The sequence below is a fragment of the Mustela lutreola genome, chromosome 2 (genome assembly GCF_030435805.1).
Source record: "Mustela lutreola isolate mMusLut2 chromosome 2, mMusLut2.pri, whole genome shotgun sequence".
Taxonomy (NCBI): Eukaryota; Metazoa; Chordata; class Mammalia; order Carnivora; family Mustelidae; genus Mustela; species Mustela lutreola.
The window spans coordinates 159251442-159278360 of NC_081291.1; the positions used below are offsets into that span (position 1 = coordinate 159251442).

The 26919-nt window shown below is 45.4% G+C and overlaps 1 protein-coding gene and 1 non-coding gene across 2 annotated transcripts in view; both read right to left on the bottom strand.

Moving 5' to 3' along the window:
- The window catches only part of ARHGAP31 (Rho GTPase activating protein 31), a 111185-nt gene that overhangs the window by 9657 nt on the left and 74609 nt on the right, over window positions 1-26919 (bottom strand). The window contains exons 4-11 of the mRNA XM_059164000.1: window positions 25895-25977; window positions 24868-24975; window positions 24067-24209; window positions 18291-18489; window positions 16110-16234; window positions 9485-9547; window positions 7014-7589; window positions 3994-4274 (exon numbers count right to left, since the gene is read on the bottom strand). Of these exons, the coding sequence (XP_059019983.1) occupies window positions 3994-4274; window positions 7014-7589; window positions 9485-9547; window positions 16110-16234; window positions 18291-18489; window positions 24067-24209; window positions 24868-24975; window positions 25895-25977 (1578 nt within the window). The remainder of the gene's footprint in view (window positions 1-3993; window positions 4275-7013; window positions 7590-9484; window positions 9548-16109; window positions 16235-18290; window positions 18490-24066; window positions 24210-24867; window positions 24976-25894; window positions 25978-26919) is intronic.
- On the bottom strand, window positions 3389-3495 carry LOC131826154 (U6 spliceosomal RNA). The gene has a single exon (XR_009351449.1). It is a non-coding gene; the product is annotated as a U6 spliceosomal RNA (small nuclear RNA).

Sequence of the window (26919 nt, forward strand, 5' to 3'; positions counted from 1 at the left end):
TAGTTCCCCCTTAGGACTGTCTTTGCCATATCTCATAGGTTTTTGGGCTGAAGTGTCTTCATTCTCATTGGTGTCCATGAATTGTTTAAGTTCTTCTTTAATTTTCTGGTTAATCCAAACATGCTTAAGCAGGGTGGTCTTTAGCTTCCAAGTGTTTGAATTCCTTCCAAACTTTTTCTTGTGGTTGAGTTCCAGTTTCAAAGTACTGTGGTCTGAGAAAATGCAGGAAATAATCTCAATCTTTTGGAATCGGTTGAGCCCTGATTTTGACCCAGTATGTGGTCTATTCTGGAGAAAGTTCCATGCGTGCTCAAGAAGAATGAGTATTCTGTTGTTTCAGGACAGAATGTTCTGTATAAATCTTTGAGGTCCATCTGGTCCATCTGGTCCAATTCAATGCTCTTGTTTCTTTATTGATTTTCTGCTTGGATGATCTGTCCATTACTGAGAGTGGCATGTTAAGAACCCCTACTATTCATGTATTCATATCAATATGACTCTTTATCTTGATTAACAGTTGTCTTATGTAGTTGGCTGCTCCCATATTGGGGGCATAAATATTTACAATTGTTAGATCTTCTTGGTGGATAAACCCTTTAAGAATGATGTAGTGTCCTTCTTTATCCCTGACTACAATTTTTAGTTTAAAATCTAATTTACCTGATATGAGAATCACTACCCCAGCTTTCTTTTGAGGCCCATTGGCATGAAAGATGCTTCTTCATCCCTTCACTTTCAGTCTGGATGTATCCTTAGGTTCCAAGTGGGTCTCTTGCAGACAATATATGGATGAGTCCTGTCATTTTATCCAATCTGCAACCCTGTGCTGTCTTATGGGAGTGTTTAGGCCATTAATGTTGAGAGTGATTATTGAAAGATACATTTTTATTGACATCATGTTGCCTGTGAAGTCCTTGTTTCTATAGATTGTCTCTGTAAACTTCTGTTCTATGACACTCTTGGGTTCATTCTTCTTTTATAGAATACCTCTTAATATTTCTTGTAGTGTCGGCTTGTGGTCACATACTTTATTAAACCTTGCCGGTCTTGGAAGCTCTTTATTTCTCCATCCATGTTGAATGTCATCCTTGCTGGATAAAGTATTCTTGGCTGCATGTTCTTCTCATTTAGGGCCCTGAATATGTCTTGCCAGCCCTTTCTGGCTTGCCAGGTTTCTGTGGACAGGTCTGACATTATTCTGATGGACCTTCTTCTGTACATAAGGAATCTCTTCCCCCTAGCTGCTCTCAAAAGCTCTTGTCTAAAATCATGATCATCAGTCTTACAATCAAGTGCTTCAAGGTCTTTCTAGATTTGTTGATCTTGGGGGTTGTTCTTTCTACCTCTACAGCACGAACGCTGGTTCCATTCCCCAGACTGGGAAAATTTTCACAGAGAATTTTTTCAACTATATCTAGTAGTCTTCTTTCTTTCTCCTCCCCACTCAGGGATCCCATAATTCGGACATTGGAACGTTTCATGGCATCATTTGTTTTCCTAATTCTGTTTTCATGGCTTCTAAGCTGTTTGTTCCAGGCCTCCTCCTGATCCTTTCTCTCTATCAGTTTGTCCTCTAGATCACTAATTCTATCTTCTGCCTCAGTTACCCTAGCTGTTAGAGTATTTAGATTAGATGGGATCTCATTGATAGCATTTTTAACTTCTCACGGGTGTCTTTTACTTCTGTCCTTAGCGATTCCATGTTGTCACTAATGATTTTCTCCAACTTAGCCTTTGCTTGGATAATTGTTACCCTGAATTCCCTTTCCAACATATTATTTATGTCCATATCCAATAGTTCTGATGGAGAGGGCACAATCTCTGAATTTTTCTTCTGTTGGGTATACCTCCTAGTAATTTTGGTGAGCGGCAGTTGAGGAGATATGTAGCTGAATGTATCAGCTGTGATCCAGGCAAGGTGCACCCTGGAACACTTCTGAGCAATCGAAGTCACCACAAAAAAGAAAGAAAAAAAGAGAGAGAGAGAGAAAGAGAGAGGCAGAAAAAAGAAAAGAATGGGCCCCAAAGGTAAGATTTATAAGGCTTATAAGGCATACAAACAAAAAGACCAACAAAAGTAAATGACAAGAAAAATAAAGAACCCACCCAAAATGAACCCCAAGGATAGGATTTATATAATACCAGAACAAAAACAAATACACAGGAACACTGACAGAAGAAGAAGATGGGAGGGTGGTTAAATCCTTGATGTGGGAGAGGAATGTCATTTTATTCTTTCTGGGTGTATCTTGATATTTTTGTTAAAAGACTCAACTTTCCAGGGATAAAGGGAAATTAAAACTGGTTTATATACAGGGGTAGTATTGATTAGGGAAAGAGGTTTACCTTGAAGCTTATATCTATATGTATATTTAAAAAAATAGAAAAGAAAAAGAAAAAAGGTATAAGTATGAAAAAAGTTCAAGTTAAAATGTTATTATGGAATATATTGTAGTAAACCTCTAGTTGTAATGGTAAGTAGGTTAAAAAAATTAAATAGAACAAGAATAGTGAGAACAAATTTAAAAGTAAAAGTTGAATCTATGAAATATACAGGTTTTAAGGCAATACCGGGAGTTTAATATCTTCTTTTCCCCTGATATTGGAGTTTTATAGTTTTATGGGGACCCTGTGGTGGTTGTCCTCTTGTTCTTTTGACTGGCTTTCTGGGGGGAGGGGCCTGCCGCATTATTTTTCAGTCAGTCTTGCTTGGGTTGAGTCCTCCTGCCCCCTATCAAGGGACTGGGCTCTGTGAAAACTGGTTTTTCAGGCTTTGTTCTCTGGAGGTTTTCTCTTTGGAGGCTCTTTGTGGCTTCTCAGAGGTTTGGTGGAAAGCAAACTGCACCCAGACCTCCGACTCAGAGAGAAGCCTCCATCTGCTCCCCTCTGGGTGGTCCAGAACACACAGACTCCCCCTCTGCAAACTCCGCTGAGCCATGCAGCCTCCCACAGGCATAGCACGTCCCCAGCCACTGTCTCAGGGGGCACCTGAAGCGCCCACTTGTCTCTGCACCCCCGTGCCACTAAAACCCCAAGCGATATTGGTCCAGGGAGCCCGCTTCTGGTGGCTGCCTTTGCCAGGACTACTACTGTCTGGGGCCCAGCCCTCAGGTTGCCACCACAGGGGATCGCACTGAATTCCTTCAGGCCCTAGCTGGGAGAGTCCAGACCCTCGGCCTCTTCTACAGATCACCAGCTAGCGTCAGGATGGAGCTTTCTTGGGTACTGGCAGGGAGTGGGTCAGACCCTGGTCGCACACTGAACTCAGCGCTGAGATTGAGAGTCACATGCTCTACCAACTGAGCCAGGCAGGAACACCCCCCACCCCAAAAATATGGAAGAAGTCCAATGCGCTATCCATTGTGCGACAGAGCCAGGCACTCACCCCCAAAATATGGAACGCTTCACGAATTTGTATATCATGCTAGCACAGGGGCTATGCTAATCTTCTCTGTATTGTTCCAATTTTAGTACAAGTGTGGCCGAAGCGAGCACCATTCTAGTTTCTAAATAGCTTTTGAAGCCTTCCATTTCTTTCCTTGTTCCCTCCTCCAAACCACCATGTTTTCTTGCCTGGCCTGTCACATACTACCCTTCTAACTGGCACCCATGCCTCCTCTCCTGCCTTTTCCAAACCATTCTCCTCACAAAAGAGTGACCTATAAAGCATAAAATCCCAGGGTAGCCTGGTGGCATTAATTTATACTTGCCCCTCCCCCCAAATTCAATCCCTGTAAGAATCTCTGTATCCTTCTCTTTCTATGGTTGCAAACACATCTTTTGGGAACCTTATTTCGGCCCTCTCGAGCCACTACAGCGGCCCTAACTCCCAGCACGTGGTTGTGAAGGTTGTCTCCTCAAGTCACGTTGGCAGAAACTGGTTCTTAAACAATTCCCCCTCCTCCCCCCATAAATCCCTGCTTTCAGTTCTACTAGGAGCCTCTGGGACAAAGAGGACTGTACTGGCTGGCCCTCGTGGTGAGTGCATCTTACCACGTCCTGGAGAAACACTGCTTCGGCTCTGGTCCCGGGGCTCTCCTGCAGAGTACTGGGCTCCACCTGGTCAGCCTCTCGACCCTCCTCCTCCGCCTTCTCTGGGTCCAGCCTCTCTTCTAAGTCACTTGAATGTTGACAGTCCAGGGATGTTTCCGAGGCCTTCTTTTCCTCCTGTTGGGGGCCTGGCTCCAGGGGAAGGTCTTTGTTGCATTCCACCGTCCTCACTGCTTCTGGTCCTGGCTTGGCTTCCTCGAGAACCCCCTTCTTAGGTACGGAAGCTGTGAAGGATGAGAGTTATGTTGAAGACTTCATTTGCAGAGAGGCCCTAACCCGCGTAGTCACTGTCCTGGACTAGTCCCGCTTCACGAGGATGGAGGGAATTCTCCCAGCTTGCTGCTTTTCACATTTTGACCCTTTCCCCCTCGCCGTGTCCTGTTTTAGTTCCCAGAGTCACAGACTGTCAGAGATGGGATGGGTCTTGAAGATCCCCCAGTCCAGGGGCTCGTGACTGGGGATCCCCTGCTCTTTCCCTCCCCAGGAGACATTTGGGTGAGGAGGGGGTGGCTATGGGCATTTAGTGGGCAGAAGTCAGGAATGTTGCCAAATATCCTACAAAACGTAAAACAGCCCCTGCCCCCAACAAAGAGTTGCCCAGCCACAATGTCAATAGTACCAAGTTGAGAAACCCTGTTCTAATCTAATCTTTCACTTCACATCTAAGTAAATTCAGACCCTGAGGAGTCAAGCTGTTGCCTAGGGCACAGGAATCCCTTATTTACACCAAGCCACAGAGATGGGCTGTGATTTTGACTGACAGCTTCCAGTGTGACTCTTCCCAGGGGGCAACTCCACACCAATTTGGATATATCTCACAAAAGACTCTGAGAACACTTTTTCCTCAAGTGCTTCCCTTCCTCTTCTAGCCCTCACCCTGCTCCATCCCACCAGCCCCCCCCACAGAACATTCTCCACACAGGGCATCACATGATGCCCCTGAGTTTTTGCTCATCTTCTGCCCCCTGTCCTGAAGGGAAACGGAGGAGAAAAGGACAAAATACTTATTGAACATCGTCTGTGAGCCAGACTGTGAACAGGCATTTTATGAACATTCCCCTGTTCAGAGTTCACCCCAGCCCTTGTGAGAGTGACCACTCCTGGCTCAGCGATATCAACCACCGTCCACTGTCACACAGCCCCAAAGTGCTGAAGCTAGGATTCAAATCACCCCAGGTGAAGTCCAAAACCTACAGACTTTCCACAATACTCAGCTGCCTCTCACCCCAGAATGCCTTCCCCATTTTTTCTGTATGGAGAAAGCCCACCCATTTACGAAAGCCCTCCCAAATGTCACCTCTTCTGGAAAGCCTTCCTAGAATCCTCCCGAGAGGACTGCCTCTTCTTGATGCCCCTGAAATCCTTTCTGAACACCTCTTTCATTATCTTTCAGGGACTGAAGTCCTCCATCATTCAAAGAGCCCAAGGAGGGAGGCTCTTGGGTAGGGCAGTCAGTTAAGTAACCAACTCATGTCATGATCTCAATCAGGGTTGTGAGATCGGGCCCTATGTTGGGCTGCATGCTGAGCTCAGAGTCTGCTTGAGATTCTTTCTCCCCTCTCTGCCCCTCCCCCTTGTGCTCTCTTGCTTTCTAGAAAAATAAATAAATAAATCTCTTAAAAAAAAAAAAATGCCCAAGGAGAGTCTTGTGCTACTAGACAGGCTGACCCTGTGCCACACTTTGGTACGGTTTTAGTTTCTCTTCCTAGTTCATGAGCTCGCTGGGCAAAGGGATCCTATTCTAACAATCTCTGAGCCTCCACAGCCCCTTGTAAACATGTGAAGGTGCACAGGGGAGTGTTTTAAAGCACGGGTTTTAAAATCTGGGTTAAAATCCTGGTTCTTCTACTTCCTTGCTCTGAGTCATTTGGTAAGTTAACTGATTTCCTCTCTAAGCAAATGGGAAGGATAGTAACAAACTGTACCTCACAGGGTTTTTGTGCAGAACACTTAGGACAGTGCCTAATACCATAAGAGTTGTTCAAAAAACGTTAGCTAATATTAATAGCAAAAATAGGCTTAAACCAAAGTGGGCATTTGCTGGTTTGTCTATCAGTCATCCTTTCCTTTGTGGTTCTCCCTACTTCCCTTTTATGTGGCTCACAGCTGGCTGTTGACCACAGAACCCCTCCTAACTCAAGAGATGGTTCAGACACTCGGCCTTAGCCAATCCTAGAACCCTAAGTGTCTGGCACCCATGATTCATCCAAGGCTGGGCACGTGTCCCAAGCCGGCCCAACGGAGTCTTCCCTGCATTTGATATATGGAAATTGGGAGCAAGATACCCTTTCTCATTGCTAGGGTTGCTAGCCATATTCTCTTCAGATATGAGGTAGAAGTGAGGGGTGGATGGATGGATGGATGGAGAGAGGTTGAGTCCAGAAGAGTTGACTTCCTTGAGCTTTTCCTCCTGCCTGCTCACTATATGGGAGAATAAAATAATAGGCAACATTTGCTGAGTACTTGCTATGTATTACTCCCTGTTCTGAGAGCTTCCCATGTATTAACTAATTTAATATTCCCAGCAAACTTACGAAGAGGATATGATTAGGAACTTCATTCCCATTTTACAGCTCAAGCAGTTGAGGCACACAGCTGCTAAAGATCATCCAGTGAAATGGCTGACACTGGTCTTGGGCAATCTGGCTCCAGAGCCCACAGTCTTTTTTTTTTTTTTTTTAAGATTTTAATTTTTTATTTGGCAGACAGATCACAGGCAGAGAGGCAGGCAGAGGGAGAGGGGGAAGCAGGCTCCCCACTGTGCAGAGAGGCCAATGCGGAACTTGATCCCAGGACCCTCAGATCATGACCTGAGCCGAAGGCAGGGGCTTAATCCACTGAGCCACCCAGGCATCCCCAGAGATGCAGTCTTAACCACTTCACTACATTATCTTGCAAACTCTGGTTAGGCAACTTTGTCTATTTTTTTAAATTCCTTTCGATGAAAGGAATTCCTGCTTTACCTGTAGATGTCTCAGCTCCCAGTGGCTTGTCATCTTCAGGCCAACCTCCACTCTCTGACCCCTGGAAAGAAAATTCTTCCAGGCTGGAAAGTGACTGGAGCTCCTTCGGGGGTGTTCTGCACGGGGTGCTGTTGGTGCTGATGACCGCTGACACGCGCAGCGGAACGGACACCGCAAAGGGCTCAGAGATGTTCAGGGCCTTGCGCTGGTGACGGGGAGAGGGCTCCATCTGGAAGAGACTGCTGGTAAAGACAGATTTGCTGGGGCTGTCGTTCGATGTGTAGAACATACCCAGCATCTTCGGGGCTGTTTGCTCACTCTCTGGATCCTCGAGAGGCCGGAACACCTTCAGCTGCTCAGGTGGGGGCCGGGCCTGAGCGCCCTGAAGTTGGCTTCGGTCACTGCTCATGTTGAAGCCCCCCTCTGCCCCTGCCGGCATCCCCTCCTGGCCCCATTCGCCCTCCTGCTTGCTGAGGTCACATGAGCTACCAGTGTTGGTTGAATGCAATTTTGCCGCTGGGATGAAAAATCCACCAGTGGTGACCGTTCGATTAAAATTTCCTTTGGTTTCTTTCCCTAGTGAAAAAGCAAACACACACACGGTCAGAAGCCTTGGCACACACACACACACACACCACAACACAGCCTTCCAGTAAGGGAAGGTGTACAATACCTGAACATTGGGAAGGCATAACCTTCTAAAAAGGGTATAGCCCTCCCAAAAGAGACAGACAACGTTTGGTTGACGGGAGAGTAAGCATCTTCTCCTGTGCACAGAATGTTGGCACGATGGCCTGACAGGACCATTCTCTGTTGTGCTCTACGCATCTGTTTGAAACTCCGCAAGGAGAGCAGTTTCCAAATGGCTAATGTTGCTAGACACAGTGGTCATCCACCCGGCAGTAAATGTAGATCGTGAAAAAAGACAAAGATGGGAGAGGGAATGAAGTTTTCCCAAAATGAAGGAGAAGACAAAGGGCAAAATAGCAGAATTCTGTTTTACTTTAAAACTTTCGAATGTATTGTTTTAAGTGTCTTCTGGCAGACAGACCCAAAAGGGGTTGGATTTCCCAGCAAGGAAACAAATGCTGTTCTCAGCTAGACCTTTCTCCCTTTTCCCAGGCTTCCTCCTGCTGATTCAGGGGATGAGAAACTAGAAATGTAAATTAACTAAAAGTTAGAAAGCCCAGTTGTGAGCAGCAATTTCCCAACGGACTGACAAGTGAAAGCAAAGAGGAGAAAAATCTGTATCGGAAATAAACAAGGCGTGAGATAACACGGGAGTTGCCTGGGATCGGGAGAAAAACTGCACGAGGTACCAAGGGCTCTGCTGGACGTCTTATGTGATACGAGCTTTACAATTCTCCTGACTGCTCATGGAGGAGAAGTGTAATCACCTCCTTTAACACATGAGGAAACCGAGACTCAGAGAGGCAGAGAACCAGCCCAGTGCCCACCAAAGTGAGGACCTCAGTTTAGGTCCTCACCTAAATTCAGTAGAACCGCCTCAGGGGGTTTCAAAACTAAAGCAAATGGCCAAATATAAAGGCACAAAAATGCTAAAAGTATCGAGTCAGCTTGAAAAAGAGCTCATGGAGGATTTTACAAGTTTACAGTTATTTTTTAAAAGGTTGTTCTGTGGACGTTCTGCACGGTTTCAGGCTGCCTCCTTTATCAAAGAGCAAAATGGTTTCCATTAAAGGAGCTGGAAAAGTCACGGGATACATGTGGGCGTATGAACGTTCTGCTGCTGGGGAAGCCTTGTGCCTTATAACTCATAGAGGTGCTTGTTGGCTCCTTAACAAGAACAGAAGCCACAGGGATAGGCGAAGCAGCCCTGAAGACCAGCGTGTGTTCACGCTGGTGTCACTGTGAGGATGTGTCACCTCGCGTGCAACTCTATACACATCTACTCCACCCCCGGCTGACTGGCTACATGCCAGGCTGGTGCCCATCACTGTGTACTGGTGAATGAATGAACCAATCTCCAGGCTCGAAATCACGACCTGGCAGATACGATGAAGCTACTGCCTGCAGAAGGAAATGGGCAAATTCAAGACATGTAAGTATCTAGGCACCAAACTATGAGGTAAAAACCAGTGCTTGGCTCTTCCTTATGCCTAAGGTGAAAGCCTCACCTGCCTTAGCTTGCAGGTGTTGCCCTTTTACCTAGTTCAGGTTTGAGTGTACAATGGCTGCCATCACCAGCTGTGGGGAGAGGAGGGTGGGGGGAGGAGGATGGCCCTTGAGGCCAAGACTTGTGTAATGTGGGGTGGGGAGAGGCTGGGGAGGTGGTTAAGGCAAGGGCTGTGTGAGCCTGCTGGGTTCAGGAAGGGTCAGGAGGGATTTGGGACTGTGCGTGACTGTGATGAGATTGGCAGGCAGGTAACTCATGAAGGCAAGTCTGGTAGGGGAGCTCGTGTCTCCCAGTGGTGACCCCCAGCTCCGAGAGAGCAGGTGCGAGAGCTCACCTTCCACAGGCACTGAGCACAGCGAGTCCATGCTTTTAGCTGGCCGGATAGTAGCCTTTTCCACTAAAGACAAAAGAAAAAATATTCCTGATGAATGCATATTGAGAGGAAGCGTTCAGAACAAAAATCAGGCTCTAAGTACACAAGAGAACTTTCTTTGCTAAAGTTTTTCAAGTATTTAGAGTTTTCCCCCATGGTAAACATTCCCCCACCCCACCCTGGATGCTCCTCCTTTCATAATGAGACTGAGCTGACAAAAACAGGGCATTTCTAGATCAAAGACTCGTGAATATTTTACAGATAAAGGTAAATTACAATTTTGTCAAATAGCTTTTAGCAAATGAGCCCTGAACCAAATTTTATGATACAAAGATTCATCCAGGGGGTAGATAGAGTCTATGAGGCTCAAGGCAACTCCCCCCATCCTACAGGCTGGAGAGCAGGATTCTTGGCTGTCGCCACAACTGACGGCACCCAGGAATGTGGTACAGCCAAGGAGGGGGCCCCGGGGACCGAAGTCCCCTTTCTCCCACGTGCAGCTCTGCTCCTGAGGCCTGTAGGCTGGTTGCTGCTCTAACGCATCTCACCCTGGAGCAGATCCAAACCAAGTCTCCTGTGCGTCTTGGTAAACCACCCAGGCAGATCTGGGGAGGAGTGTGGCTTAAATAAGTAAACACTTATTCCAGGCACGGGATTAGGCACTTAAAGATTTCGTTTCTTCTCTGGGAGCTGAAGTGGTTGAAAGGTAGTTCCTCTTGACGAGCTTGCCAGGAGGGGAAAGAGGGCAGTCTGGGAGCCGAGTGGGGTCCCAGGACTCGTGGCTGTGAGGTCACTGTGGATTCAGACAGATCTGGCTTCCAGTGCCAACTCTGCCCCTTCAGGTGGTGAACTCGGACATGCAGCTGATCCGTAGGAAGCCCTGGGAGTTGGCTCTACCCCAAACTGAGCTGTTTCATCCCTCTTAAATTTCCCACATTTCTCTCCTTGCCCAAACCCTGCTGCTTCTGAGAGGCTCTAAATTAGCCCCTTGGCCTCCTTGGCTCAGGGCTTCTCTCTGTCTGGGCCCTGTAAGGAGGGGACAGGGCCATCTTCACTCAAAACCCTGGAGACCGCAAGACGGCCTTCAACCTCCTTGCTTCTGCTCAGGCACTAGAACCCTTGCCCCTTCGCCATCTGCTACTTCCGCAAGTTTACAAACTGACTTATCCTACAACTGCCTGACCAGTGTCCCTTGATTCAGAGACAAGTTTTTGCCTTTGTTTTCCAGAGGCTGTGTTTCTGGACTTCCTCTGGGTTTCATAGGTCAGACTTGAGGGCCAGTGACCTGATGACACTTAAGTGTCATGGAGGATATGCGACATTCTCTCTGCCACCAGTGTTCACCTTTCATGTTGGATCCTCTTTCTGACAACGTGGCTTCTTGTGGCCTTGGTGGCCACAATGGCTGCCTTTGGGAACAGTCCCCAAGGATTCCCTGGCTTCATTTCCATTTCAGTAAGTGAGCACTCAGGGCTCCTTCGCCCATGACTATTTAGCCCACAGTTTTCTGTCTGAGACCTTGTCCTGGACTCGTGGAGATACATCTACCAGTTTTCTGGCAGCTTTGGGGTCCACAAGTCCCCTCTCTTCAAGTATCCCTATAGCTTTGGGACTTCCCTGCTGAAAAGCATTTACTTTAGAGAGTACCCTGGACTCTCCCTGTGGGATAAGGCATAAATTTCAGTACATCCCCTTCATCTGTCCCCTCCAAAAAAATCCCCAGTGCTATTCATGGTGAATCAATATTTAAAATTCCCTTAGTTATGGGGTTTAGAAAAGATTTTAAAAAATCATTTAAATATGTCAATTCACTGACTCATTTTTTCACATGCATATTTCAACAAGCAGTGGGGTCATGTCACTTACAGACACCATGCAGGTGGATATGACCACAAGCAGCCCCCACCCCTGTGAGGGTCCCAGCAACACTCCTCTAGTGAAAAGTGGGCACTTACGCCCCCAGTCAAGGTCAGAGTGTCACTTGTATTGGCCCTGATGGTTCTTTCATTTCACCCCTGCATCCCATTAAAATTCAGCCATTCCCTTAATCTGTCTGATTAGTTTGTTCATGAGGCTTTAGACCAGCAGCTTCCAACCCTGGCTGCATTTCAGAATCGCCTGGGGAACTTTCTAAAAACGAGACTCTGGCTTTCCCACAGCTCCTGAGGCAGAACCGCTATGGGTGTGAGCCTCTGAGGTGCAGCCAGGCCGAGACTCCCAGGCTGGGGACATCCTGTGCGTTCTGTGAGTAGACGACCATTTGATCCGGCACCTTGGACTTCTTCCTTCTGAAAGCCACTCAGGGGATGGGAGTGGGTGGGTGTTGGAAATCTTCCTAAGGCCAGATCAAAGCAGACCATTTTTTTCATTTTTTGCTGTTTGTTTTGCTCTATTGTTTTTGACTTTTTGTTATGTGGTAAACTTCTTTCATGGTATCACCGATTCTGTGACTGAAATTGTCTTTGATGTGCTCAAGCAGATCTCTTTATTATTAGGTCAGGAGTTTTTTGCCAGGTACTCCTCCCTTCAGATTCTCCTTTGAGAAGCCTAATTTCTGATGTGTATCTGATCTACCACACCTGTGGCAACCTGCCCTCTTCACCTGAAATGGCTTTCCGGTTGGTGAAAGCCTTGTTTCCTCATACAGTGAATGTTGTAGATGCCTACCCAGAATCCTGTGCCCTTCCCCCTTCTCACAGAGCCCTTGTACTTCTTGGCTGCTCTTACTGTAATCCCATTCCTCATGCTGGGGATTGGTTTAGGAAGCCAGGCCTAAGCCAGTCAGTACAAGGAACCCGCTTGGCCATAGGGATTGATCCATATGACCCAGTGAAGGCAACGAGATGGGGTAGCATGGGGGCTGTTTCTGATGGGGGCTGCTGGGAAACAAGGGTCCCTGCTCTGAGGAGCAAGCTACCAGAAATAATGTTTTTTCTCCTTCTGGATGTAGTGATAGTCAAAGGGAAAGGCTAGAAGTACTATAGCCACTTCGTTGCAGCCAAGAAGCCAGACTGGGGATGAAGCTGACCCAGGAGCAGAGGAAAACAGGGAAATGGAGACAGAGCCACTGTGTTAAACCCTGAAGCCCTCCCTCTATCTCCCTGCTGAGCAGAGAGCCCGATTTGGGGCTCGATCCCAGAACCCTGAGATCATTAGAGGAGCTGAAGGCAGACACTTAACCGACTGAGCCACCCAGGCACCCCAAATGTGAAGATTTCTAACATCTGTCTTTGGCATACAGTTATCACTGGCTTCATGGAAAGTCCTTCAAAATATTTTCACTCATTTTTCCTATAAGCATTCATTTCCCCCCAAAATCTTTATTACTAAAAACTTCAGGGCCATCTGGGTGGTACAGTCGGTTAAGAGTTGGACTCTTGTGGGGTGCCTGGGTGGCTCAGTGGTTAAAGCTTCTGCCTTCAGCTCAGGATATGATCTCAGGATCCTAGGATCAAGCTCTGCATCGGGCTCTCTGCTCAACAGGGAGCCTGCTTCCCCCTCTCTATCTCTGCCTACTTGTGATCTCTGTATGTCAAAAAAAAAAAAAAAAAAAGAGTTGAACTTTTGGTTTCCACTCAGGTCATGATCTCCAGGTCATGGGATGGTACCCTGTGTCTGCTTGAGATCCTCTCCCTCTCCCCCTCCCCACTCATGTGTTCACTCCCTCCTCCCTTTCTCTCAAAATAAAATCTTCAAAAAACAATAAAACTTCAAACATTCACAAAGTTTGAAGATCTCTAAACGTACTACTCAAGTTGACATTTGCCATATACTTGCTTTCTCCATTTCTCTGTCTACTTACTCACTTAAATATAGCTGAATCATAAGAAAGTGAGTTTCAATATTTTGACACTCATCTTTACATACTTCAACCTTGGGGGCACCTGGATGGCTCAGTTGGTTAAGTGTCTGACTTTGGCTTGGGTCATGATCCTAGGGTTCTGGGCTTGAATCCTACATCAGGCTCTTCACTCATCAGGAAGCCTGCTTCTCCCTCTGCCCTCACCCTGCTTGTGCTCTCTCTCTCTCTCAAATAAATAAATAAAATATTAAAAAATAATAACAAATAAATAAATATTTCAAACTTATCATATGCCTCCTAAGAACCATTAGAACCCTATAAAAATTTATAATTCTGTAATAACATCTAATAACTTATCTGTCCCCCAAATTATCATTTGTAGCCCTTTCTCAAAGGACTCAATCAAGGTTTGCTCATTGCATTTGTACATTTATTTTTGTACATCACATTTGTACATGTTTTCATAACTATTGGCCTCCATTTAAAAAAAATCAGACTTTCAGTCTATCACACTAAAGGTCATTGTGACAGATTTCTTTGGACTTCCCTTTATGACAGTATTCAGCTGGATTGGTTATATTCCTTTTTGTACTGTGATTCCCTCAGTTCCTTCCTGCACTCATTCCCATTCATTATTTAGATATCATTCCCACAAGGCAACACTCCTATTTAAAAATTATAACTCTGGCATGAGTCATGGGGGAGAAGAGACAGATCTTCCATAGAGTAGAGTTTAGTTAATCAATGTAGAGGAATGATGGAAATAGAAAATGGCCATTTGGCAAACACCACAGTAATAACTATTATAATAACAGTAATAACTTTTGGGGTTTCTGGGTGGCTCAGTCAGTTAAGTGTCTGCCTTTGGTTCAGGTCGTGATCCCAGGGTCCTGGGATTGAGCCCCGAATCAGGCTCCCTGCTCAATGGAGAGCCTGCTTCTCCCTCTCCCTCTGCTGCTCCCCTTGCTTGTATTCTCTTTTTCTCTATGTCAAATAAATAAATAAAATCTTAAAAATAACAGCAATTACTTTTGCAGACAAGAACCAATGATGAATGCTTAAATTCAGGGATGAGAAACAGGATATTTTCATAGTCTCAAAATATCTCCCACAATATACTTGTTAATTAGAAAGGAAAAAATAGTAACTTTACATGGACAAACACTTTAAGCAAGTAATCGAAGTTAACATCACAAGCAATAAGATATTGACATCGTGTGCCTCCTGATACAGCATGCTGAGACAGGCACATTCATCACCACAACTGAATCATGAAAAAATGTCAGACAAACAGAAGCTAAAATACTATCTACAAAATAAATGGCCGCACTCTTCCCAAGTGTCATGGTCAGTAACACTGAGGAAATGTCCTAGACTAGAGGAGATGAAGGAGGCATGACAATTGAATGCAGTGTGCATTCCTGGACCAGAAAAAGGATAATAGTTGGACAATTGGTCAATTATGAATAAGGTCTGTAAATTATTTAATAGTATATTGATGTGAATTTTTTGGCTTGGCTCGTATTATGGTGAACATCAAAAGCAGCTGTGTGAAGGCTACAAGGGTTCTCTGTGTACTATTTCTGCAACTTTTTTTTTGTAAATCTAAAATTATTTTTTTTTAAAAAAGACTCCCTTAGTTAATCTTTATGTTTCAGGTCTAGTGAGTTTCACATGATCAAAGACCACCCAAGAAGCAGAACTAGGGGGGAAAAGTAAATAAATATATATACATATATATGTATTATATATAGAGTATTAAATGTATTTTCCATTTTATAAAAATTTATTTATCATATATACACATGATATATATCATATATATTTATGATATATATATGTATATAATTAATAAATATTTGTAAAATAGAAAATCTATTGGTCTCTGTCCCTGTTTAAGGAGAACAGGGCTGCTAAAACCCTTGAAACTTCCTTGGTAATTAGATTGTCCTTTGTTCTAATGAGTCCATGGGTGGGTGGGCTCCTGGATGGCTCCCGAATGGGGCTGGTCACCAGAAAGACCAAGCCATGATTGCAAACTTGGAATCTTAAGCCTCATCCCCATTCTCTTGAGAAGGGAGAAGGGCTGAAAATGGAGTTTACGATTGATTATGCCTATGTGACAAGCTTCCATTAAATCCCAATGGTATGGGGTTCAGAGAGTCTCCAGATAAGCAAATATCCCCACCAGGAGGGTGACACACCCCAACTCTGTGGAGGAGAGAGAAGTTCCTGGGCTCAGGCCTCTCACAGACCTCACCTCATATATCTCTTCCACTGGCTGTACATCTGTGTCCTTCAGCATCTCCTTCAATAAACTGGTCAATATAATGAAGGGTTTCCCTAGGTTCTGTGAGCTGTTCTAGCAAAGAACCCAATGAGGGGGTCTTTAGAACCTCCCATCTACAGCTGGTTGGTCAGGAGCACAGGTAACAACTAGGCTTGTGACTGGCCCCTGAAGTGTGTAAATGTGTAGGTGGGGGCAGTCTTGTGGGAAGGAGTCCTTAACCCGTGGGACCTGGTGCGGTCTCTGGATCGACAGTGTCAGAATTGAGCTAAGTTGTAGACCACCCAGTGGTGTAGCAGAGAATTGCTTGCTGTGAGGAAAAACCTCCACACACTTGGTGACTAGGAGTGTCAGAAGTGAGGTAGCCTGTGTAGGTAGTAAGGAGACACATGGGAAAGAAACAGTAGGGAGGAACTGGGTTTTTCCCTATGCGGGAGGTCGATTGAACAGTTTTTCAAATATAATATATATCTCATAAAACTGCTAGTGATTCTTACCTGAGAGCCTCTGTCCTCTCACAAATACACTCCCATTTCTACTCAGCTTTGATTTGGAGTCTGATCCAGAACGTCCCAGGTTAAATATTGATTTCCACTTCTTTGATTTACTGGAAAGCTTTCTTCTAAAAGAGCCAAGCCATAATAAAGGGTTAGTTCAGTGACTGGTCATTTCAGGGGGACCTTTAAATTGAGAAGGCATACCCCAGTCATGTTCTTGGTTATGAATGGCTCTGGCATTTCAGGGAATTCCTCTCTAAAATTCAGTTTGAGCCTGAGTCTGACCCTGTTTGGGGTTGCCTTGAACAACCAAGCTGGGCTTTCATATTCCTCAGGGGAAGGGGCAAAGTTGTGCTTTTAAAGGCAGGCATGAGGGCAGATAGGCAGGATGGGCAGGAGAGTCAGAGGTCACAAGCAAGCACACGGTTCTGGGAATTTTGGTAGGAATTCTCGTAAGCACCATAGTCCTGGGCTTCGAAAGACACCTATTTTTTGCAGGAGTGAAAGACCAAAGAACTCAGTGCTGTTATGCCCCCTGCACTTTGGACATCCTGCTTGGTCATCCATAGGGAGGGACGGGCTGGCGAAGACTTCCATGGACTGAAAAAGGGGCGGATAAGAAAGTGACGTGGGAAAGAGTCTGGCCCGGGAGAGTCAGGCTGCTGGGTGTGGTGGGACATCACTGCAGAGAAAAGCAGGGGATAATTAGGGCTTCACGCTTGTTTCTCTCATGCCTCTTGCCAGGCTGCCTCAGCAGGAGGCAAGAAAAGGAGAGTGCTAGACTGGGTCGAGGGAGCCTGGAGCCACCAGAGGTCACCCTAGAGGCTCTGCCCTGCTCTGGTTCACCCAGCTTTCAGATTTCATATGAAGTTCCAGGATGAAACCCTCCACCTGTGGGTTTCATAAAGGACCATTCCTCCACAGGGTTTTTCACAGAACATCCAGATCTCAAGCCCAGCATGTTTTCACAATTAATCAGAGATAGACCTGCATTGCTTGGTGGTTTCTTTTGAATCTGGCCCAGTTTTTTTCCAAGCACTTGGCCTGGGATGTATTTTATAGGCTTGCGTACGTTGGGGTGCACCACATGTGTGGTGAAGGCACAGAGAAAACACACTTGATGGTATCCCTGGGGTACTCTTCTTCCTGATCCCTGGGTAGAAGTTTTATTCTCCAGGGATTTAGGGAGCAAAGTAAGGGGGCTCAGTCTAGAGAGAGCATGATCCATGTACTTCAGGAAATGGAGGGGTTTCTCGCCAGCTGAGGTCTAGGTGTGCCATTCCCATAATGCCCATGCACTGTGACAGACACCCCTCCTGCTGGGTAAAGTGGCATCACTCCTCTTTCCCTAAAGGGAAATAGCCCCACCATCTTGGGGATCATGCTGACAAGAAGACTGAGGTGCCTCTTTTCATACCTTGATGACTAAACATTGAGGATGACAGTCTCCCATGAAAAGGTTGCCTTTTAGCCCCTCTACCTACTGTCTGCTTAGAGTTTGGGACTCCTGCTTCAATCACTACCAGCTTTTTAGAGCACGGTGTGAAGCTGAGAAGGGAAAGGGGCAGTGTGGGGACCAGGGTTCCAACAGAGGAAGCAATGAAGAAAGAAAATATCCTATGAATAAAATTGTTTGGCTTGGTTTTGGAGGGGAAGGTGGGCTCTGACAGATATGGACGGAGGAACAGAAGCCAGACAAATATGTCCCCAGGTGCCACCTGCCCAGAGCTCTCAGTCTAGAGTGGCACTACTTGTCAAATTATGCTCCATTCATCTCTATGGCTTTTATAATGTCACCTGGAGGTGGAGGATGGGGGGAGGGGACCAAGTTGTTGATAGCAAACTTCCTTCCAAAAATGTCAAGACTGTTTTGTGTAAATGAAGGAGTAAGGGATTTTAGTCATAACTCTTGACCCCTTTGGCCCCACCCCCATCACGGTACTTAGGGATCTCTGGTGGGAGAGCTGGTCTTGATAACTTGGGGGCGGGGAGGGAAGACATTAATCACCAGTGGGAGAGAGCTGTGGAGGCAGCTCCCTTCTCTTCGGAAATGTTCCCTCATACCCCGACCCAGCCCGTACCCCCAACCCATGCTGCCATTGTGACCTTGAGACTATATAACTACTTCCTCTTCAACCCTCCACCCAAATGTTCCCCAGAATTTAAGAGAACGCTGCTTACTTGTTGTCTGGTAACTCAAGAACAGTGTGGAAGAGGGTGCCCATGGGAGGGACAATTTCAGGCAAGCTATTCTCCCTCCTTTCCTTCCGAGCAGGATGGTTAGTAGCCAGGCTCCTGGCCTGAGCTTCCTCCAGGCTCACCAGCTTCATGGGCAAGGAGAGGGCTGGCAAGGTCAGGCTCTTTGTGATGGGCGGGTTTTCTGTACAAAAGAGAAAAGAGCTCAGTCGTGGAAGGAGGCCTGTGCATTAGGTGTAGCCAGATTCCCCGTCCACAGTGCTTCCATTCCTGATCCCCTGACAGGAGGCTTCTGGGGGGGTTGGGGGTTGGGGGCAGAGGTTGCACATAGGAAAGCGACAAACTCATGGCCAGCCAGCCAGCAGACATGTAGGACTTCAGGAGGAAACCTGCACTTGTACTTTTCAGAGAGGGATCCTGCTTGCTTGCTCCCTTCCTTCCTTCAAAGGACAAACATTTATTGAACATTTACTGCCTGGTACTTTCTTGTTTTGTTTTGTTTTTATTTAAAAATTAAAAAAAATTTTTTTAAATTAACATAGAATGTATTATTTGCTCCAGGGGTACAGGTCTGTGAATTGTCAGGCTTACACACTTCACAGCACCCACAGTAGCACATACCCTCCCCAATGCCCATAACCCAACCACCCTCTTCATTCCTCCCTCCCCCCCAAAAACCCTCAGCTGCCTAGGACTTTGGCCAGGTGGGAATGTACGTTGGGCCATAGACATGACCTCATCAGCCTAGAACAAGGCAGGGGAACTTTCCTACTCTCTGTAGCTGCAGAACCCACACTCCAAAGTGATTTAATGTGGGAGCCTATACTTTCCCTAGATCAGGAAGGTTTATATTCCTGCAGTGAAAAGACATTTTATAGCCCCTGCTATTCCGTAAAAGATAGCTTGTTTTTTACTCACTACTCAGCGGTTTTTAAGTGTATGCAAATAAATCTTTTCTATCCATGGTTTGGCCGGGGGGAGAGTTTGTTTATTTTTTGTTTTTGTTTGTTTGTTTAAAGAAATAGAAGTGATCATGATAGATCAATGGTATCCAGGGTCATCTCTTTTCTCTAAGTCATTTGTTTTCCACTTGGGGCGATTTTGCAGCCCCCACCCCTTTCCCAGGGACATTTAGCAATGTCTGGAGACATTTTTGGTTGTCATAAGCATGTGTGGGAGTACTACTGGCATCTAGTGGGCAGAGGCCAAGGACACTGCTAACCACCCTACAATGCATAGCACAGCCCCACAACAAGAACTACCAGGTACTAGCACATGGGCAGGCACTAATGGCAGGCCCTCCTCTGTGGGCCTCTCATAGTGGACCCATGCCAGAGGAGCAGGCAGCCCCGAACCAACCTCCTCACTGGTGGACTATGAGCACAAATGGGGATGTCCAGTATGGAAAAATAAAAAAGGAAAAAAAAAAACCAACCACACACACAAACAAAAAACCCAAAAAGTACTACCCAGCACAAAATATCATTAGTGCCAAGACTAAGAAACCTTGATCTAAGTAAAAGAAGGGGAGGTCCAAGTTGGCCTCTGTGTAGTCTTTGGCAACCCGCCAGTTTTCTGCAACTTTAGAAGGTGTCAAGAGACTCAAAGATAACTTGGACCAACTGAGAATCAAATTTTTTTGGTAGAGGACCCACCTAATTTTCAGAAAGCACCTTGGCAGCACTATTCCTCTTTGCAGAGCATGACCTTTTCTGGGAGGAGGGAAGTAAAACCACTGAACAAGGGCCTCACTGAACAGAGACAGTGTGCGATACCGGGGTTCTTCCAGGTAGAAGAGCATGGCAGTCATTCCAGGGGACTGCAATTAAGTAAATCCGTGATCCTAAAAACTTCTTTTCAGTAAACTTTCCAACATTAGCAGAGTTTTCCAACTTAACCCCAAGGAGGTTAAAATATTTAAATTCTATATTCTCTTAATATTTGCATTCTAGATTATTTATGATTTGTTAATTATTTATTTACTTAAAACATTCAGTCACTCTGGGAGCAACCGGGTTAATGGGAAGAACCTACACTGCAGGTCGGGAGACCTCAGCTGGTTTAGCACCTACTCCTAGTTTCAGGCCGCAGTGTCCTAAGACCTGCTCACTGTCTCTACTCTGATGTTTAACAAGGATCTCTAACTTATCATTTCATCACAGAGCTTGTGATGGCTGCTCTTCACCTCTAAACTGCTACCCCCTCCCATCTTTGCCATGTCAGTCAATGGCACCATGGACCACCCAGCCAAAACCTGGAGGAGTTCTTTTTCATTCATTCCTTTTTTTTTTGATGCACCACCTCCTCCCACACCCAGACTATACGCAAGTCCTATGACTCTTACCTCCAAAATGCATCCCAAATCCAGCTACCTTCCTTCTGTCCACTGCTAACATGATAGCCCAGGCCACCATGATTGCCCACCTGATTTCGGCCATTGCTCCTTCACTAGTCTCCCTGCTTCCAGACTTGCTGCCTTTCCATCTCTCCCTCATACCATTGTCAGAATGCTCAGACTCTGTACTCCCCGCTCAAAATCCTCAGATAATCTCCCATGGCACTGAGAACAGACCAAACTCTTAGCTTGACCTACAAGGACCTTCCATTAGGTTTCCCTCTCCTCTTTGCCCACTGATCCAGTGGGCTACAAAAGTATACAGTAAAAATTTTTGATTGTATACTCCCATTATAAATTCTATATATATGTCACAATATTAGCGTTATTTATAACAGAAAACATTAAAAAATCATAGAAATTACAAAATATACAATAGAAAGAAATGCTAATAGTTTATTCCAACATCTACGGTTTGGTACCTTGGTCTTTGGTGCCCCCTAGGGTGGGGCACCCCACTTTGGAGACCCCACTGGCTCTAACCACACTGGCCTACTTTCTGTACCAGTCGGATCCCCTGTCCACTTCAGAGATTTTTATCTCTGTGTTTGGAACATTCATCCCTCAGATCCTCTTATCATAAGGTCTCAGATCAAAGATCACTTCTTCAGAGATCATGGCCACTCTGTACCAAAGTAACACCACCAAATCATTGACCATTGCACTAACCTGCTGTGTTTTCTGCATGCTATTTCTTGTCTTCGAAGTGATAATGTCTTTATCTGACTTCCTTCCCAACTAGACCATAGCTTTCTGTAGGGCAGGATCATTACCATTTTGTGCACTGATGGTCCCCAGTGTGTGGACTAGTGCATGGCACCTAGAAGTTGCTCGATGCATATTTATGTTTTAATGAATTTTGGGTACATCACAATCTCTCTTGCCTCCTTGCTCTTATTCATTAAACAAAAGTACAGGATTCTGTGACTACTAAAATCTTTCCAATCTGAAAAAGAACCCTAATCCCAAATTTAAAATTCCAGAGGGTATGGCTTCTTCCATTTTGTGTAAACATTAACTGTGCTATCTTACCAAAGTCAATAAGAGTTCATGACAACATTTAAATGAAATGCATTAAATAATAAGCATTAGAGGCCATCAAGAGTTAAAGGCTCACAAGGCAGCTGGATTTACGTATACAGTACAAGAGATGATCAAGGCAATGGTCACAAAGAGAGCAGGCATTTTCAGGTTAGAATCAGAAACGGCTTTAACACTAACTGTCACAGACAGGATTTGCTTTCGGGAAGAATAGTTCCCAAAAGTCATTAGTTCTTCACAATGGTTTACTGGTCTATTTTCCTATTTTTTTTTTTTTTTCTCTTCATAAAGGCAGCATAGAGCTGAGGAAAGAGCCATGGGCTGAAAAATCAGGTTCCATGTTCAGTCTCAAAGTTACTAGCTGTACGGCTTGGGGCAGTTATTAAGCTTTTTCTGGTCCTCTGGTTCTTCCCATATAAAATAAGGTCCGTGACAACTTCTTGTAATAAGTCAGTGAGATGATGTATGGGGAGTGCCTGCAATCGTTCCTGGCATAGAATAAGTCCCCAATAACTTACTGGTTGATTCAAAAGGATGAATGAATGAATGCACCCTCTCACCTACCTTCAAAAAGGATCTCTATAGCTTACAATAAAAACTATATCTCTAGTGAGAGAATTAAAATAAAGATAAACGAAACATTAGCCACACCTCAGTATATAACCAAGAGAATCGAAAACATGTGTTCACACAAAAACTTGTATTCACAGCAGCATTATTCATAATAACCAAAAAGTAGAAACAACCCAAATGGCCATCAACTGACGAATAGGTAAACAAAATGTAGTACAGGCATACAACATAAGATATATTATTCATCCGTAAAAAGGGAGGAAACACTGACATATGTAACAATGTGGGTCAACCTCAGAGAACATGTGCTAAGTCAAAGAAGTCAGTCACAAAAGACCACATGTTGTATGATTCCATTTATATAAAATGTCCAGAGGAGGCAAATCCCTAGAAATAGAAAGTAGCTTTGTGGCTGCCAGGATCTCGGGGGAAGGGTGAAACGTGCGGAGACCGCTTCGCGTGTATGGGGTTTCTTTCTGGAGTGATGCAATGTTCTGAAATTAGACAGTGGTGATGGTTGCACAATTCCGTGAATACTAAAAGCCACCAAACTGTATATTTTAAAATGATTAAAATGGTGAATTTTATGCTATGTGAATTTTATTTCAATAAAAAATGTTTTCAAAGGAAGGTTATAAACCACAAAGAGGACAGGGTCGGGGTGGGAGCACATATACCAGGAATCAAAATTGGATGTTAGCTGCAATTGATTATTCTGATGGTTATGTTCGTTTTCCCCAACTACATTAGCTAAACGAGAAAAGAATGCTTTAATCAGCTAACCCAAATATCTGGCAGATAGAGTTCTCATAGACCACTGGTTCCCCAAGTGTGGGCCCTGGTCAGCAGCAGCAACACCACCTGAAAACACATCAGAAATACAAATTCTCAGAAGCATCCCAGACACACCGAATCACACGTTCTGGGGATAAGGTCCGGTAATCTGTGTTTGAACAGCCCCCCAGGGGATTGTGACATATGCTAATGCTGAAAAACTCACACAAGTGGTAGTTACAAGGCTTCCTGACCAGTTGGATAGTTGATTTATGATAAATCAAGCTTACAGAAGTTGAAGCAACAGAAACCAGTTCATTCCTAGCGTGTTCATTAGATCATTATGAGAGCTATTGGGAACCACAGTCTTGTATCTTCTCACATCCAGTCTCAAATAGCTGTATCTTTCTCACCAACATGGCCACAGAGGGTTTCAGTGCTGACCAGTCTCTGCATATGCACACCTACAGATACACACTCATTTTTGTATGCCTAGTGCCTGGTGTGTGGTAGAACAAAGTAAGCACTCAAGAAATGCTTGTGAAGAGAACCATTCTGAATATACATGTGCATACAGCCATACAGCCTCTTAACCCACTCATAACACCCAAGATGAAGACATAAGCGTCTTCTGAAATCCCATCAGGAAAGTAAAGGTGAAGGAAGAATGTTACCTGCTGATAACAACCCAGAGAGTTTAATAACTCACTAAAACCAATAGATTATTACAGCACAGAACTCTCCGTTCAAGGGCTAGGTCATGCACGCAACTGCTCAGAAGCATGCCACAGCCACCCATGAACACATCTTGGTGCACGAAGACCAATGTACACACGTGCACGATCCCCAGACGCTGACACATAGAGTAGTCAGCCCACACGCACACAGCCAAAGCTCAGGGCTAGAAGCAAGGCAACCCTAACTTCTTCTTGGGAAGAAGGATGGCCTGGTGCGGAGTATGCCAGGAGAAGCCATTACCATTGTGCTCCAAAGATGCAGGTGTGCCGTTGTTAAAGATTTGATCCACATGATTCAGGATGAACTCAATCACCACCTGCTGGACCCGAACTGCAAGGAAAGCCGCGTCTCCATTGCACCCAGTGGCTTCGATTTCTTTTGACCTAAATCGTGGATGAAACACATTCATTGAGTGAGTCTGTCCCCCAATGGAAAGCAGTCAGGGGGAGCCAGTGGGCCTTTTGTACAAGCCCCATTTCCTAAATGTATACAGTTTGTTAATCTCTAGAATATTTTAACTATTTCAGACCTATGAAAAGGACTCCCCAAAGGCTGTGATGCCAAACATACTGAAAAATTTGAAAACAGTTACCAGGGACCATGCATTGCTAGACTACAAACACTGTATTTGTGAATATACAGGAATTGCTTTTTTTCCTTCATGGGGTCTCCTCCCACCCTCTCCCCCCACCACCCAATTCTTCTGTGAGTCAGGTCATCACTTATGAAGTCCTCTGACACGGTGACTCCACCAAAACCAACAAAAGCCAATGAGCCCTCCAGACAAGAAAGGCCTTTTCAAGAAAATTATAACACACAAACCCGTAACTTTAGCCACACGCTGGCTGTAGCCAGAAAATGCCTTTGGAACCCAGAGTTTCCAGGATGGCAGACAAAGAGCTCAGGCTATTACCATCCTCTTAACTTACAGGTGTTACAAATGACCACTTGGCTACAGCTTTGTCTTCAAGGGGCTTCATTTCAGTCGGTGGCTGCTTTGAGCCCACGGGGGTGGTGAGAAGGTGAGGGTATGGGGGTTACCTGAGCAGGTTTGGTGCCCACACCAGGGCGAGGTTCCTGGCGTGCATGTTGGTCTTACTGCTGAAGGAGGCAATGTGGGCCAGGTGTCGAATCAGGTATTCCAAGGTCCTGTAACGGTTCATTTTTTTTTTTTTTAAGTAAAGTAAGAAACTTTAGTGCCTATGTAAAGCCCAACATCTGGAGATAATTTCTAAGTTTGGATTTAAAAGATTCTAAATATTTCTATCTCGTGAATTTTGGAGGAATAGCAGGAAGGTATCAAGATTGATGGAAATAATCTTCTTGGCCCTAGGCATGCTGGCTCAGGGTGGAGAAGGGGAATGGTTTTGTCAGAAGTCAGCCGAGGCCCCTGGAGAGCCAGAGACAGCTCCCTGGGCCTCGTTTTATCCAGGCCACCATTGCCGCAGCATAATCTTAACTCTTAACTCTTCTCTTGCTGGAATTCTCCCAGCTACAGGTAACTTGGTTCTTGTTCCTTAGAGAGCTCAACCCATGGACGAACAACATCTGTTAGTAGGAGTTTCTTCCTTCTACCACATCAAAATCTACCCCCTTATGAAAGAAAAGGTGGTAAGATGAGGGGCTAAACTGTGAGAACAAAATGGAAGGATGGCATGTGGGGGATGGTACTGAGGAGCAAACAGATTGTCAGCCAGAAGCTCAAGAGCTACAGCCAAACCCTATTTAAAGACCCTCCTGTGGATCCCACAGATGTGTTTATGCTATGAATCTGGGTAAGAACCTAGGATAGCACAGCCAGTGAGGCTGGCTCGTGTGATCATAATGACTTCCCGTGAGACTCTGAGGGGGGCCCCCACAAGTAAATAGGACATGGGCTGCTCCTTCCTGCCAATGTCCCTGGGCAGGCACCAATGCACTCTGATAAAAGTTGACCCATTCACCCACCTCAAAATGCTACAGGAAAGTCACTGTCCACTAAACTTGCTCACTCTTACGACACCAGTCAGCATCTCTGGTATTATACCACCTTGAGAGGCTGTGGACATCTTTTACCAAAAATTCTTACCTATAATGGGATGGGGGAAGCTCCTGGATAACATTTTGGATTCGGGCCAGTTGGCCTTCTTCCGGGCAATGTGACACGGCCTCCTGTGGAGAAGAACGTAAAGCAGCCCAGTGAGTGCTTGAGAGGATGAACGCCCCCTTTGTCTCCTGGCTTTATTTAGGTTTCTGGTACTCCAGCCTCCCACCCAGGCCTAGAGATCATGCTTCCAAGAGGTGTGCTTTTCTATTAAAAAGAACGACTAAATTCCGAGGCTTCGTGATGCAAAGTGTCTAACAGTGAGTGCACACGGGGGCGTCTGGATTGCTTGGGTCTCTGTGTAGCCTCAAAAGGTTGTTAGGTATCTGATAAAGGTGTAGAATCTTGGGTGTGTGGTGTGGCAAAGAGAGTGACAGAGGTTCGCACTGGGAGAGAGGAAGAGACAGAGACAAGGAGAGATGGACAGGAATAACAGGGTGTCTCTATGTTGACTCAGCCAGCTGTCTTCTTGGTGCAAACAGCCACTTCCTGTCTGGCCTGACACAATTCCGTGACCTCACTACTCAGTGCCTCATCCACTGTCATAGATGCTGATGTGAGGAAGGAGGGAAGACGAGCCTTCTCAGCGGGGTAAGAACTTTGTACCCTTTGTACCAGGTCTCACGTGGACCTCTCTGGTTGTTTCCTGTGTGGGTATTTGTTCTCCTGAGACAGAGAAACCAAAGGGATCCCACGAAAAGAAGCTGTTGTTTTGTTTGTTTGTTTGTTTGAACTCTTTGCTTCTTTTCCTGCTTCTGTTCTTGCTAGGACCAACACCCCTTGCCTTACACAGACGTTACAGAACAGAAAACATTATGTCCTCCTTGCAAAGCAAGAGAAGTTAATGATCTCTTTGGAGTCTTCCAGCACAATGGATGAATCTAAGGAATGATGGGGGGTTGTCATGACCAGTTTCCATGACCACTGACTCATTAAGAACCCCAGCTCCAGGGCATAAGAGGCTTACAGAGTCTTTAATTCCTGGATTACTGAGAGGACACGTGCACCAC